Source organism: Nannobrachium achirus (assembly GCF_963921795.1).
Source record: "Nannobrachium achirus genome assembly, chromosome: 4".
Lineage (NCBI taxonomy): Eukaryota > Metazoa > Chordata > Actinopteri > Myctophiformes > Myctophidae > Nannobrachium > Nannobrachium achirus.
The window spans coordinates 48,126,042-48,142,191 of record NC_137813.1 but is presented as its reverse complement, the minus strand read 5'-3'; the positions used below and the strand labels follow the sequence as shown (position 1 = coordinate 48,142,191).

Here is a 16,150-nt window from a genome sequence, read left to right as displayed (position 1 = left end):
ATCCATCCATCCATCCATCCATCCATCCATCCATCCATCTATCCACATATCCTTCTATCCATCTATCCATATATCCACCTATCCATATACTGTATAGGGCATTAACGACTTGTGATTTTTGCCGACTCGACTCGACTCGAAAAGTTGAGTTGAAGTCGTCTTCATTGTTTGATGACGTCATCACATCACACATGACCCCCCCAATTATTTTGGGGGGTCCCCAGATGATTAACTTAATGTGAAACATTGTTCTCTCACTCATCTGTAAACAAACCAACATAAAGTTTAAGTGTATAGAGGGTATCTTCACATTTCTAAAGTGCCAATTTAAGGACTTTTTAATACCTCTAAAATGACAAATAAAACATTGTCCAAATTGTCAAATACTGTATATAGAGGCAGAAATTGTGAAAATAGCCGATCTACATGCTCACAACGCCTCACAACGCGAGGCGTTGTGAGCATGTAGATCTGTTATTTTCACAATAGAAAGTATTATAATTTGTTTTTCAACTTCGACTTTCTCTGGTGAGAGTCGACTTGTGTAATGAAGTCGACTTGTCGACTTTTTCGCTAATGCCCTAATATACCCTAATTTGTTCGTCCGTCCATTGTAGATGCTCCCTGGACGGTGCTGTTAGCCAACATAGAGCCAGAGTCCAGCGGCGTGACAGTGAGCGGCCTCATCCCGGCACGCTCCTACCAGTTCCGCCTGTGTGCCGTCAACGACGTGGGGAGGGGCCAGTTCAGCAAGGAGACGGATCGGTGGGTATAGACTTCACAATGCCGTCTCTAATCTGATAACGTTCTTAGTAAAAAGGAGAGAGAAGAAAAAAAGCCATGTCCTTAGTTAGCGCAACTTCACAGTAACACCCAGGAGAACTTAACAATCTGACGCGTTGAGAGAGAACTTTTAGCGGTTCTGGTACAGCCTGTTCTTTTTTTCCTCCCCGTCTCGTCTGTGTCATTCAGTCTCGTGGTTATTTCCTCTTAGTCTAATCCATTTAGGCCATTATTGAATGCTTTAACTATTGAAAAATAGCAGATATACAAGCTCACAGTGCCGCGCTGCAAGCTTGTAGATCTGCTATTTTTTTTAAATCATGAAAAATGTTTAAAATCTTCGAATATCTAATTTTTAAAGTGAACATTTGTAAATCAAATATTTGCTTCTGGGGGGGTCCCTGATAAGTGTGTTTTTCAAAAAACCTTAGAAGACACTTATAGAATCGGGTCAAAATCGGGTCAAAATTCAAATGTTCACGATTTTTCAAAAATAGCAGATCTACAGTACAAGCTCGCAGCGCGGCACTTGGTGCTGCGCTGTGAGCTTGTAGATCTGCTATTTTTGAATAGTCATAGCATAAAATAAGAATATAATGCAATAATGTGTACCCGTTCTGAATGGTCTAAGCCCTGCTTTTTTTCGGGTTTCCGTTCCCATGGGGAACGGCTGGGAGATGAGCCTGCGTGGGGACAGCTCTTTTCCACAGATAACTGTGAATGAGCCGAAATTGTGCTTTGTGAAGACTTGATGGGTGCACTGACCCAGCCTCATCTTGACAACTGTCTCTCTCTGTCTCCCTCTCTCTCCCTTTTCCCTGCACCTCAGCCTAACTATCTCTTCCTTACTTTAAGAGTGTAACCCAGAATTGTTTGAATGAGTCAGAACTTCAGACAAGACTCGAATTCCCAGCGTGGGGATTTGAAGCCCCCCATGCCTCTTTGATCCTAAACACCCTGTTTCATCTCTGCACGGCGCGGCGCTCAGGCTCAACCGAGAGAGAACAAATCAAGATGTCAAAAATTGATGTCTTAAATTGACAAAGTCAAGCTTAAAAGCAAAGTCTGGCCACATCTCTCTCTCTCTCTCTCTCTCTCTCTCTCTCTCTCTCTCTCTCTCTCTCTCTCTCCTCTCTCTCTCTCTCTTTGTCTCTATCTCTCCAACTCCTTCTTTTAGTCCAACTCGGTATGCAGTTCATTGCAATCTGTTTTATTTTAAGGAAAGTTACATGAAGTATTCCGAGGCATCTACAAAGTACTGTACAAAGGGAATCCATCAAGTGAAAGAATAATTAATGGGACATAAGACTGTAAAAGCGTGTGTGTGTGCATGCGTACTGTATGCGTGCATATGCGCGCGCGCGCGCGTGTGTGTGCCTCTCTCTCTCTCTCTCTCTCTCTCTCTCTCTCTCTCTCTCTCTCTCTCTCTCTGTGTGTGTCTCTTTCCCTCTGATCTCCCTCTGTCTCCCTTTAATTTTGTCATTCTGGCCAGTCTTAATCAAGGCCCCTTTAATTCTTGTCAAGCTGTGGCAACTTGGCCCTCCAGAGAACGGCATTACAAAGGCTATCTATTGGATACAGGCGCAGCGAGACTTATCCCTTGACCAACCTCGCTTTGTACTGTCCCAATTTCTCGCACGATGTCTATGATGAAATGACATAGAAATATGCAGAAGTTATGGATAATTAATGCATGTTTTTTTTAACCCTGCTGATCTCTCCACCCCTCTCTCTCTCTCCCCCTCTCTCTCTCTCCCTCTCTGCCCTCCATCAGACTGTCTCTCCCAGAGGAGCCCCCCAGTGCCCCGCCACAGACAGTCATTGCCAGCGGCCGCACCAACCAGTCCATTATGATCCAGTGGCAGCCACCCCCGGAGAGCCACCAGAATGGTCCGCTCCAAGGCTACATTATCAGGTCTGACGTCCAAACCAAACGCCCAGTTGGCGTCATTTCAGAAAAAAGCTAAGGTATGGCAACATGACTGGTGTCTTGCATGCAAGACACCAGTCATGTGGCCATACCTTAGCAACAGGCATGATACATTTATTTTAAGAAGTACATTTTATTTTTCCCTCCGTTTCTACGGTTTCTTGAACAGTTGTTCAAGTGCAGCTAAACTTGGCATGTTAGTAAACGTGCCACAATTAACAATAATGCATTGCACCTGTGCAGCTGACCTGCGGAACCTGGGGATATACCATTCTGTCAAGATGGGGAGAATACAAGTGTGGAGAATATAATTATAATACCTTGTTAAAGTGACCATTTTGTTCAATTTTGCATTTGTAGTTATTTTACTGTAATTTCACAACATAATAATCAGCGCAGATAGACAAAGAGACATTTGTGGATTTATATTTAAAAGTAACTTTTATTTTCCCCCCTGGACCCAGGGTATGGCAGCTGCATACCCCTGCCATACCCAATTGACGCCCCTGCAAACGCCGGCTGATTCCTTCCTTCCCGCAGAGAAGTGTCTGTCTCTTCTCTGGGCGCCATCGCTATTCAGATGTGATAATAACTCCCAATCTGAATCACACACTGTTCCTCTATAACTCTCACCCACCCCGCCGCCGCCGTGAAAGCATAATTGGTCCCAATTACACCTTTTCTCCCTCCCTCCCTATCACCTCTTTATGTAGTTCCTCGCGGGTTCCATTGCATAGCTTCACCCTCGTTCTTTTGTGGAGAAGTCTGCACTCTCCCCCGCCCCTCTCCGGATAGCTTTGTGCGGCCGTTATCCATCTTTTTCTCTTTCTTTCCACAATGGGCAGGCACGTGCCGTCGTGCACGCATACTGTAGACACCAAAGGGGGGCTTTAATAGCCCCTGCCCTTTTTTTTACCTGTCTGTAAAAAGTGCCCTCTCTCCAGACCAGGAATGCAGCTTTTAGTTATGGTGAAAGAAATGCAAATGCCCACCCTTTCCATGCACATACCCGAAGGCAGCGTTCAAGAGAATTGCCTTTTTCGGACTCTCAGGAACAGCATTTTCTTTTGTTGAAAGGGAATTGCACTTTCCGTGTAGAAATCCATGCCGTACGCCACATCTCCAGTAACGGCTCGATTATGCTTAGTTGAGTGCAAGCGCCCCGCACCGAGAATAGACGCGTTGTCAGCTTGTAGATCGACTTTCTTTCTGCATTTTTCGCCAAAAGTACCATTTTAAAACGACTGAAACGTCAGTCCCTACTGCTTGCTCCTCTAACACAGTGGTTCTCAACCTTTTCAGGCCGCGACCCCCAAAATAATCATATTTTAACTGGGGACCCACTCCCCCCACCCTGACGAGCACTAAGAGTTGAGGTATTACATTTTGTATAACACGGTTCTATTTTGAAAATAGCAGATCTACATGCTCACAACACTTTTATCACACTTTTATCACTTGTATTAGACAATTTGGCCAAGGTTTAATTTGTCATTTTAGAGGTTAAAGAAATCCTCAAATTGTCACTTTAGAAATGTGCACTTAAACGTTATGTTGGTACTGTTGAGTGAGAAAACAAAAAATGTTGCACATTCGGTTAATCATCTGAGGACCCCCCAAAGTAATGTGGGGACCCCCCTGGTGGGCCCGACCCACAGGTTGAGAACCACTGCTCTAACATGCTCTACATGTCCCTGGCTGTAGGTACTGCCTGTCAGGTCTTCCGGTGGACTGTCAGATTAAGAACATCACCAGCCCTGACCAGACCAGTCTGCTGCTGGAGGACCTGATCATCTGGACCAACTATGAGATCGAGGTGGCCGCCTACAACGGAGCGGGCCGGGGCATCTACAGCCACAAGGTCACAGAGTGGACGCTGCAAGGAGGTACAGAGCAGTGGTGGAAAAAAACACTCACATTTTTACTTAAAAGTAAAAGTAGGGGCACGGTGGCGCAGTCGGTAGAGCTGTCGCCTCACAGCTAGAAGGTCGTGGCTTTGATTCCCGACTGGGGACGCTGTGGGCACTGGGGGCATGTTCTCTCCTCCGCGTCATCAGCGCCCAAACCCTAGGTGGGGTTTGGCGAAAGGCATGTTCTCCCTGTGTCTCCTATAGGGTAGATACCCTCACAAAAACATGCAGTCATCCTGGTCTCTAGAATGCCTCCCCCTGAACTGGTTGGAGTAACGTGTTCCTTCCACGCGCCAACTGGGGAAGCTCCACCCTGTCAGGTGAAAAGAAGCGGCCTTCCCACTCCTCATGCACTGAAGGAAGCATGAGCTCAGTTTGGGGCCCTCCCCAGTCGTGGCAGAGTATTACTGCATAGGCAATTGGCAGTGGCACTGGGTGAAAAATGGGTTACAAAATCGTGAAAAAATAGTAATAATACTGCAACATAGGAAGCACTCTCTTACAAGTAAAATAATTTCAAAATGTCCTTGAGTAAAAGTGCAAAACTATTGGTTTTGAAAGTACTTAAAGTATACCAAAAGTAGAAAGTTCTCATTAGTGTTTACTCATTATGCAGAATTTCAAATGTTTAAAATAGCAGATCTACAAGCTCACAACTTGTAGATTTTCAAATGGCCCAAATATATACAGAGCTGAAGTGGTTAAAATGTATGTTTTGTAATAATATAATTTATATATGCAAAGCAACAAGTGACTAAACTTTTAAAATTATTGTAATGGAGTAAAAGTACAAGTACTGAAAATTGGAAATACTCGATTGTACTTAAGTACAGTACTTGAGTAAATGTACTTAGTTACTTTACACCACTGGCGGTAGCTGTTGTCCTGATGTCTCGTACACATGGGCAGGTTCATTGTCTTGTGTCAGAGGTTCCAAAACTGCGAGCCACACTTTTCGATGATCTGGCTCATTTATTTATGTATTGCAGAAAGCTAATAGACATCCGGCTAATATACATCTCACAAGCACAATTTAGCCACTGTAGCATCCCTATTCTGGGGCGTGGGACATTCGCGGAAAATAGCAGATCTACAAGCTCACAACATGTTGCGCGTTGTGAGCTCGTAGATCTTGTAGATCGGCTAATTTCGGCGATGAGATCTGGTGTATCGAGGAGAGAGAGAAAAAAAGGGCGGACCAAGTCCAGAGCCAAACCCGGTCAAGTGCAGAGGTAAATATTTAAGTGGATTCAAATATATTCAGAGATGACCTACAACAACAGTGGAGGAAAGAGCAGCGGAGACAGAAACTGTCCAGTCAGCTTCGCTTATTGTGTCACCTTTCAAACCCGGCACTCCTGGGCATTCCATCCACAGCAACATAAACAAGGCCGGTAAACAACCCCGCTCCATCGCTGTGCATTTCTTATTAATGCATTTAGGCCTAGATTTACTTAATGCTTTAGCTATTGAAAAATAGCAGATATACAAGCTCACAGCGCGGCACCGAGTGCCGCGCTGCGAGCTTGTAGAGCTGCTATTTTTGAAAAATCGTGAAAATGTCGTGAACATTTTTCAATATCTATTTTTCATAGCAAACTTTTGTAATTCAGATCTCTGCTTCTGGGGGGTCCCTAGAACAACATATTTTGATATGGGGGTCTGCGGCCAAATAAATGTAATTTTGGGGGTCCTTGACATGAAAACATTTGAGAACCACTGATTTAGAAGAAGGATTTAGAAGTCATCGGGTCAAAGATCGGGTCAACGATATCCAAAGACTTGCACACATTTTCACGTTTTTTTTTTCTTCAAAAATAGCAGATCTACAAGCTCGTATACCTGCTACAGTTAAAGCATAAAAAAGTGGTTAAAGTGGTTCAAATCTAACGCGACTCGGGCGCGTTCCCGGTATTTGAGCCTTAACTCCTCTCACTCTCTGGTGTTTATCATTCTCTTCCTCTCTCTCTCTCTCTCTCTCTCTCTCTCTTTCTCTCTCTCTCTCTCTCTCTCTCTCTCTCTCTCTCTCTCTCTCTCTCTCTCTCTCTCTCTCTCTCTCTCTCTCTCTCTATCTCTGTCTCTGTCCCTCTGTTTCTCTTTCATCCTGTGGTGGAACAGTGCCGACCGTGCCACCGGGGAACGTGCAAGCCGAGGCTGTCAACTCCAGCGCCATCCGTTTTACCTGGAGTGCTCCCAGCCCGCAGTTCATCAACGGGATCAACCAGGGATACAAGGTGAGTCTACTGGCTCGGCTACTGTGTGTGCGCCGCTGCCCTCTGGTGGTGGGGAACAGCGGAGCCCCCAGGCTGCTGCAAAAGGTTGTCACAAACAAGCAAGGCACGTGCGCACATAAGACATCAAAGGGGGCTTGAGCCCCTGCCCCTTTTATCCGTCTGTAAAAAGTGTCCTCTCCAGACCATGAATGCAGTTTTTACTGTGGTGAAAGAAATGCAAATGTCCTCTTTCCATGCCATACCTGAAGGCAGCATTCAGGAGAATTGCCTTGTCCAAACTCTCCTGAACTTGAATAAGGCATCTTATATTGAAACTAAGAATTGCCCTCTCTGTAGAAATCCATGATGTAAGCCACATCTCCAGTATTGACTTGAATATACTTAGATCAATGTGGCATCAAGCACCAAAAATAGCCGACCTCCAAGCTCACAACGCGTCGCAGCGCGACGCGTTGTGAGCTTGGAGGTCTGCTATTTTCGATATTTCCACCAAAAGGCCCTTTTAGAAATGTCAGCCCCTGCCTCTCTAACATTCTCTGCACGTCCCTGCACAACAAGCATTGATTGACATTTTGTCATGTCACCGATTGCACCCGCCACGCGAGGCATTGGTTCTCCCTGTCAGAATCACGGGAGCGTGAAAAGGCCACGCTTGTTGTTTGTTCCTGGCCCCCCGGTTTTGATGTTGCACCTCCTCCTCCTCCCACAGCTGTTAGCGTGGGAAGCCAACCGAGAGGACGAGGTCACCATGGTGATGGCGCGCCCCAACTTCCAGGACAGCGTGCACGCGGGCTACGTCGCGGGCCTCAAGAAGTTCACGGAGTACTACACCTCGGTGCTGTGCTTCACCACACCAGGGGACGGGCCCCGCAGCCCGCCTCAGCGCATACGCACCCACGAGGACAGTAAGTCCATTTGACTCTTGAGATTGTACAAGATATCGTCGTTGTCGGGTGAAAACCTTGTATGTCCAAAACCGTTCGTTTTGTATTTTTCATTTTAAAAATTATTTAAACTAGTGAAAAGAGCCGACTAGTGTAAAGAGCCGACTAGTGAAAAGAGCAGATCTACAAGCACACAACGCCTCGCGGTGCGAGGTGTTGTGTGCTTGTAGATCGGCTGTTTTCACTACTTTTGTGCGACGGCCTTGTATGATGAAGCAAGGCTTTACTTTGCGAAAAGAACATACACATTTGAAACTTGGAGATACGAGGTTTCCACCCGACAACGACGATATGTAACCTGTGGGTGGTTTCATTCGTACACTTCATTCGAGTAGCAAATGGATTCATGTATAGCATACATTACTGTGTATGGGTATTCATTTTGTTAAAATAAGTATGAAATAGCTCTAGGCCTATATTATGATAGTAAACATTGCTATAGAGCAATGGTCTTCAACAGGGGGTCCGGGACCCCTAGGGGGTCCCCAGAGTTACTACAGGGGGGCCTCCAAATCTTTGTGTGATAGAAACTTTTTTCTCCTTATTTATATTAACCATATTCTGAGAACTTTAGCCAAAAATAGCAGATCTACCAGCTCAAGATCGGCTATTTTCGGCAAAGAGGTTTGGTGTAGAAGGGAAAAAAGAGCACACTAAGTACAGAGTGAAAGGTCAAGTTTATTAAGTATTGATTGTTCAAGTGGTAAAAAAAAACACAGATTGACATGAAACCAAAATACACTGATGATTGTGCAGTCAAACGATGAAACTAGCCCTATATGGAATCTATCTTTGTGGGGGTCCCTGCTTCATCTCTCTATCCACTAAGTTGTCCTTGGCCTGAAAACATTGAAGACTACAGAGTGTTTGTTCTGTAACAGGCGTCTCCCTGTCTCTCCAGTCCTTAAGTGAACAGAAAACATTAACTCAGGTGACCTTGTATCCCAGAATGAGTCTTTTTGCGGTCGGGGCACAGTAGGGACTCAGAATACCAATCCAATTCATCCAAATCAGGGGAGAGAACTCGTACAGGATACGGGATAAACAAGTGACATTGGAAGTGATGACACCGAGAAAAAATGAGTGGACAGAATTGGGACGCTATTAAATTGAAGCTGACAAAAGGGTGCCTGATTGCGCGAAACATTACCATCTGAATGTGGAGCTTTTAACCTTTTTTCGCAAAAACCTTTCTTTGAACCTGAACCATTTAAGATTTCTTTTGTCATCGTTCATCATTCATCGCTCGCTTTGGTTTTTCTGTCGCGCAGCTCCCGGTGCCGTGGGACACCTGAGCTTCACCGAGATCCTGGACACCTCGCTCAAAGTCAGCTGGAAGGACCCGCAGGAGAAGAATGGCATCCTCACAGGTTCCAACGATTAAAGATCACTTTACAGCCTCTCTCTGTTGTTTTTCGTGTACGGCCCATAAAGCTGTGTCCGATGTGAAAAGTCCTATCTGATTGCATTAAACAACGTTAAACTCACTTTGCCACTCGATTTGCCATTCATTTCATGCATGTGCACACCCTCTACTACAGTGGTTCTCAAAGTGGATTCGGGGGACTCTGCGGTTTCCTTTGAGGGGAGGGTCTAAAAGTATGTAACTCTGACAGTATACAAATGGAACCAAATGAACCCTAACGGGTTCATTTGGTTCCATTTGTACACTGTCAGAGTTAAGGGGAGACCTTGAAATGTGAAAGTTTGAGAAACACTGCTCTATGACATTTACCGTAACACACACCCTATGGTTTCTTTTCACACCGCGTCGGGCCAGGCTATCGTATCTCCTGGGAGGAGTTCAACAGGACCAACACGCGGGTGACCCACTACCTGCCCAACCTCACCCAGGACTACCGGGTGACGGGGCTCACCGCCCTCACCACCTACACCATCCAGGTGGCGGGCATGACCTCCAAGGGCCAGGGGCAGCTCTCCTCCTCCACCATCTCCTCCGGCGTGCCTCCAGGTTAGCTGTTACTAGCTGTTATCACCAACCGCAGCCACCAACCCACTTCATATCATATCCTCGTGCTGCGAGACTCTCAGAGATCTCCACCAGTACTGATACGTCTGGGGACTTCTGAATGCGAGATAGTTGCCCAGAGGCGTCAATTGGTTATGGCAAGGTATGGCAGCTGCCATACCTTGGCTACAGGGGAAAAAATCATGCCTGTTGATAGGGACACCAGTCATGCTGCCATAGCTTAGCACAGCTAAACTATCCACCCATGTTAACACAAGGGACTGCATGAGTACCGTAATTTCCGGACTATAAGCTGCTGCTTTTTTCCCATGTTTTGAACCCTGCGGCTTATACACCGGTGCGGCTTATATAAAGATTTTTACAGCTAACGGCCAGTTAGTTCGTTTTACAATGGTCTTTAACAAGGATTTATATATAGATTTATACAGCTAACGGCCACCAGGGGCGATCTAGCGGGAAGCAGGAGGGACACCTGCGGCTTATAGTCAGGTGCGGCATACCTTAGCTTTTGCTGAACTGACGCCACTGTAGTTGCCGGAACTGTGGCGAGAACGGCGCTAACAAACCTACGGCCACCGCGTTGGAAAGCATTCATGTCGCTGCCCCAAATATGAAAGACTGCCCTAAAGGCCCAAAGTGTTTCCACCCAGTGTTATAGCGAGGAATGCTGGGAGATTGTCATCCGTCTCTAGTTGGGCAAAGTGTTTAGAGGCAGTCTTGTGTTGCGAGTCTACTTATCCCATAAGCAGTGCTTAGCGAGGGCCACAGTTATGCAGTGCCTCTCGCAATTCCACTTTCATTTGAAGTGGGGGAGAAACCCTGTGATGTTTGCATCCTCTCTCTCTCTCTGTCTCTCCTCCCCTGCAGAGATGCAGTGGTGTAAAATAACTAAGCACATTTAAATTTTGAGTCTTTTGTAGTTTACTTGAGTATTTCCAATTTCCAATACTTTTACTTCTACTCCACTACAACTCAGATCCAAATATTGTACTTTTACAACACAACAATCATTTGAAAACATTAGTTACTAGTAGTTACTTTGCAGATATAAATGATTATATCATAAAACTTACTACTACCACTTTAGCCCTATTTTATACCGTGGCTTTTTGAAAATAGACGATCTACAAGCTCACAACGCGTTGTGAGCTTGTAGATCTGCTATTTTCAAACATTTAGTACTTTTACTTTTGGTACTTTAAGTATATTTTCATACCAATACTTTCATACTTTTACTCAATTACATTTTGAATTCCAGACTTTTGATTGTAACAGAGTATTTCTATATTGCAGTATTGATACTACTCGCTATACTGTGTAAGTTGCTAAACTAGTGGTCAGTAGCGGTATTGCTTTTTTTCACCCGGAGTCGTCGCGGACCACCGCCGCGGACCACCGGAGCGGCACTGCAAACCACCGCGACCGATACGAATCCGTGGAGGGGTAGAACGTAATTTTCTGGACAGGATTTGTGGATTAAGAGGTTAAGAATCTTTCACCATTGTATACACTGTAGCTGAGGGGGGCTACTTCCTGAAGAGACGGCAGATACGCTGTGATTGGCCGGTAGTGTATCATGTGTGTATGATCCGCGATGTGATTGGCCAACATATACACAACGTATACAGGTGATGCAGATGACGTAATTTTGCCGCGAAATCCGGTCCCCGGCCAGGATCATAGAAAACATATAAAGAGAAGGCTTTAGAAGCTGAAAATAACGGATTGGGTGTTCTAAAACTTTAGTGATTTAACAGTTAGGACAATTTTAAGATTTGTTTTATAAAAAAAGTTACATGGTATAACTTTAAGTAAAACATCTGAGTACTTTTTCCAACCCTGCAGAGATGCCTGGTCCGCCCACCAATATAGCCATTTCCAACATCGGCCCACGCTCGGTGACGCTGCAGTACAAACCCGGTTACGATGGCAAGACCTCCATCTCCCGCTGGCAGGTGGAAGCCCAGGTAAGACTCACAATTTAACCCATTAAAGACCCGAGGACCCGATTCTACAAATGTCTTCTAAACCTGTTTCTATGTCATTGGTTCTCAAACGCTTTCATGTCAAGGGCCCCCAAAATTATTATTTGGCCACCGACCCCCATCGCAAAATATGTTGTTCCAGGGATCCCCCAGAGGCAAAGATATGAGTTAAAAATATTCAATTAGAAGTCAATGTCTGAATGGCAACATGTCTGAATGGAGAGCGGACCCCCATTTTACAGCCTATTGGTTCCCTTGTCACTGTGACATCACGCTGACATCATGCACTGATGTCACTGTGATGTACAGTAGTCACAGAATGGGTTTGCTGCTCTGACATCACGCTCTGGCTTCATGTCCCTTTTATGCCCATATAATTTATGCCCATATATAGTCTACAATGTGATGTCAGAACATGCCCATATGGGAGCATTCCCAGATCACACTTGCAAATTAATTAGATCCGTATGGAGATCCCTGTCCCAGTGTCATCAATATTGAGGGAATATCTGGGAATGCCCATATATGGGCATCAGAGCATGTGAGCGGAGCGGAGCGGGGAGTGGAGCGGGCCGTTTTTGACGTGAGCGTGAGCGAGCGACTTTTCAAATGGGTATGAGCGGCTTTGGAGCGAGGATTTTCCTCCGCTCCTTGGAGCGCCGACCTCCTCCGCTCCTAGCCGTCCCTGTTGGGGCCGCGCGCCGCATGTTTCCAACAAAACAGTGCCGTGTGCAGTCCATGGTAGTGCAGCTGCAGCCATGTCGCAGGAGGGAGAAAGCACCGCGGAGAGGAGAACCTTTATCAAGATTTCACTCAAGTCAAATGTATCTATATCATCCATCATCCATACAAGTGGCTATGTTTATAATAAATAGCCTACCTTGTGTCAGTTAAGTTATAGGCCAGTCAAAGGATACGATTTGAAATGCAAGTGACTAAGTGAGTCTGATGAAAAAAGCACGCAACAAGTCGCCTCCTTCTCGAATGTGGTGATTAATCAATAACCAACAGGATTTAAGATTGCCTGTCTTATTAAAAAATACAATGCTTTAGATGGCGTCTTTTGTAACATTGAAGGCAGCTCTCCATCAAAGGCTCAACAGCAGGCATTTGTGTTGGGAACACTTGTGACGAAGCAAAGCAGAAAGTGTTTCGGACATGGTAGCAAAATACTTTTTTTATGTTGGCTGCTGAGCGGAGCGTGGAGCGAGCGCGGAGCGACAAATGCGCAAATCAAGTTGCGCGGCGGAGCGGCGTGGAGCGGAGCGGCCCGGTGGCCGACCAGAGCGACGAGCGAGCGGGACAAGAGCCGTCTGGAGCGCGGAGTGGCTTTTGTTCCCGCTCCACTCCGCTCACATGCTCTGATGGGCATGTTCTGTCATGCCCATATATGGGCATTCCCAGATCACACTTGCAAATTAATAACGTCTTTGCCCGTTCTATGCCCATATATGGAGATCCCTGTCCCGATGTCATCAATATTAAGGGCATATCTGGGAATGCCCATATTTGGTAATGCCCATATATGGGCATGTTCTGCCAATCTCAAAAGGCACTGTTGAGATTGGGTAACTGGTCCGATATACATCACTGGCCAGATAGCCAAGGATTGGCTCGACCTCGCCCTTTGGGGCTAAGTCGCATGTCGCCCGAGGCGTCTTACTAGTATATCTGCTATTTTTTAACAGCCACAGTATACAAAATAATGTAATAACCGAGGTGTAGTACTAATAAAGTGATCACGTGACACAGACGCGTCCCCGATCTTAATGGGTTAATATACACCTCCCCCCTCATACTGTATGAGAAGTTGAGAAGAAGAGGAATATGCCAGAAAGTCTTTCCAACAGTATTGCGACCGTCAGGTCGCAGTTTAGTATCAAAACCTCCACCGGCCGTCCGTCCGTCGGTCGGTCACACGTCACACGTCACACCTTTGCCCTGCTCATATCTCCGCATCAGTATGACATCACACTGCTGACATCAGTATAACATCACACCGTACACAAATGACCCTTATATAAGACCGGCATTATCTACCGACAGATTAGTAACAAGATGTCAAAATCGTCTAGGAAGGATGGTGTGAGTCATGCTGGCACCCTTCGCGGCAGGAGGAAGCTGGTGCAATCGACCCCTTGGCTTGTCGGGACCCCTGCCTACTAACGGGGTGGCAGGCTATCACCTCAGACTAGAACCCGTACGGGGTGGCCGACACCAGCCCATTGACAAGAGAGAGGCCTTGATGTCCCTTTACTCTTTGATGGGGTGGCCAGTTGACTAAGAGTTTCCGTTCGGGCCTTCTCGATATTGTACAGATTTCCACGGGAAATCTGGGGGTGGCTGTTACAAAGACCCTCACTCACCTTCACGTCATGTGGCTAGTCGTTAGGTAGCCATAGTTACACGTTGAAGGTTGAATCTCCAGATATGGAGATAACCAACACATCCCTCCATATATGGAGATAACCGACGAATCTCACTAAGTCTGACCTCACAAGCCCCATATTTGGACACGAACAACATATAACTCCATATATAGAGACATAGCTGCTGACATCAGTATGACATCACACTGCTGACATCAGTATGACATCACACCGTACACAAATGACCCTTATATAAGACCGGCATTATCTACCGACAGATTGTGATCTCCCGATTAGGGAGTCTTACTGGTGTGGGTATATGCCCTGTATACGTAATATAGTATATGTACCAGTAAGACTCCCTAATCGGGAGATAAGCGACCGTTGGTCGCTTATCTCCACAAATAGGCCAAAAGTTTGTTTTACCAATTATCAAGACATACGGGCAGTTGACAGTTTGCCATGGTTACTCATTGAAGTTGAATCTCCATATATGGAGATAACCTACGCATCACATTAAGTCTGACCTCACCAGCCCATATTTGGGCATGAGCAACTTATGTCTCCATATATGGAGATATGATGACATCACACAGTCCTCAGCCGATGATGTGGCGTGATGTCATACAATACACAAACGAGCCCTACAGTATAAAGGGGCAATTCTTGCCAGGAAAGAAGCATTTCTTCGACTCAGACCTTATCGCCAGGGTTGGCTTATAGCAGCTGTCGGTAGATAATGCCGGTCTTATATAAGGGTCATTTGTGTACGGTGTGATTTGCCATGGTTACTCATTGAAGTTGAATCTCCATATATGGAGATAACCTACGCATCACACTAAGTCTGACCTCACCAGCCCACATTTGGGCATGAGCAACTTATGTCTCCATATATGGAGATATGATGACATCACACAGTCCTCAGCCGATGATGTGGCGTGATGTCATACAATACACAAACGAGCCCTACAGTATAAAGGGGCAATTCTTGCCAGGAAAGAAGCATTTCTTCGACTCAGACCTTATCGCCAGGGTTGGCTTATAGCAGCTGTCGGTAGATAATGCCGGTCTTATATAAGGGTCATTTGTGTACGGTGTGATTTGCCATGGTTACTCATTGAAGTTGAATCTCCATATATGGAGATAACCTACGCATCACACTAAGTCTGACCTCACCAGCCCACATTTGGGCATGAGCAACTTATGTCTCCATATATGGAGATATGATGACATCACACAGTCCTCAGCCGATGATGTGGCGTGATGTCATACAATACACAAACGAGCCCTACAGTATAAAGGGGCAATTCTTGCCAGGAAAGAAGCATTTCTTTGACTCAGACCTTATCGCCAGGGTTGGCTTATAGCAGCTGTCGGTAGATAATGCCGGTCTTATATAAGGGTCATTTGTGTACGGTGTGATTTGCCATGGTTACTCATTGAAGTTGAATCTCCATATATGGAGATAACCTACGCATCACACTAAGTCTGACCTCACCAGCCCATATTTGGGCATGAGCAACTTATGTCTCCATATATGGAGATATGATGACATCACACAGTCCTCAGCCGATGATGTGGCGTGATGTCATTGCGACCGTCAGGGAGCAGTTTACTATGAAAACCTCCACCGGCCGTCCGTCGGTCGGTCACACGTCACACGTCACACCTTTGCCCTGCTCATATCTCCGCATCAGTATATAGGGCTTGTTTGTTTATTGTATGACATCACGCCACATCATCAGCTGTGGACTCTGTGATGTCATCGTATCGCATCAGTATATAGGGCTTGTTTGTTTATTGTATGACATCACGCCACATCATCAGCTGTGGACTCTGTGATGTCATCGTATCTCCATATATGGCCATCTCCGTATATGGAGATATAAGTCGTCCATGCCCAAGTATGGGCTGGTGAGGTCAGACTTTGTGTGATGCGTAGGTTATCTCCATATATGGAGATTCAACATTCCAGGCAATGCTCTCTTCCCTGGTGAGAATTGCC

At 45.8% G+C, this 16,150-nt stretch overlaps 1 protein-coding gene across 1 annotated transcript in view; it reads left to right on the top strand.

Annotated features, from left to right (window-relative positions):
• The window catches only part of LOC308283692 (protein sidekick-2-like), a gene marked incomplete at its 3' end in the record, with an annotated part of 114,699 nt that overhangs the window by 47,853 nt on the left and 50,696 nt on the right, over positions 1–16,150 (top strand). The window contains exons 14-21 of the mRNA XM_080724159.1: positions 618–765; positions 2,558–2,698; positions 4,418–4,599; positions 6,742–6,857; positions 7,567–7,762; positions 9,073–9,171; positions 9,582–9,773; positions 11,637–11,758. Coding sequence (XP_080580285.1) covers positions 618–765; positions 2,558–2,698; positions 4,418–4,599; positions 6,742–6,857; positions 7,567–7,762; positions 9,073–9,171; positions 9,582–9,773; positions 11,637–11,758 — 1,196 coding nt within the window. The remainder of the gene's footprint in view (positions 1–617; positions 766–2,557; positions 2,699–4,417; positions 4,600–6,741; positions 6,858–7,566; positions 7,763–9,072; positions 9,172–9,581; positions 9,774–11,636; positions 11,759–16,150) is intronic.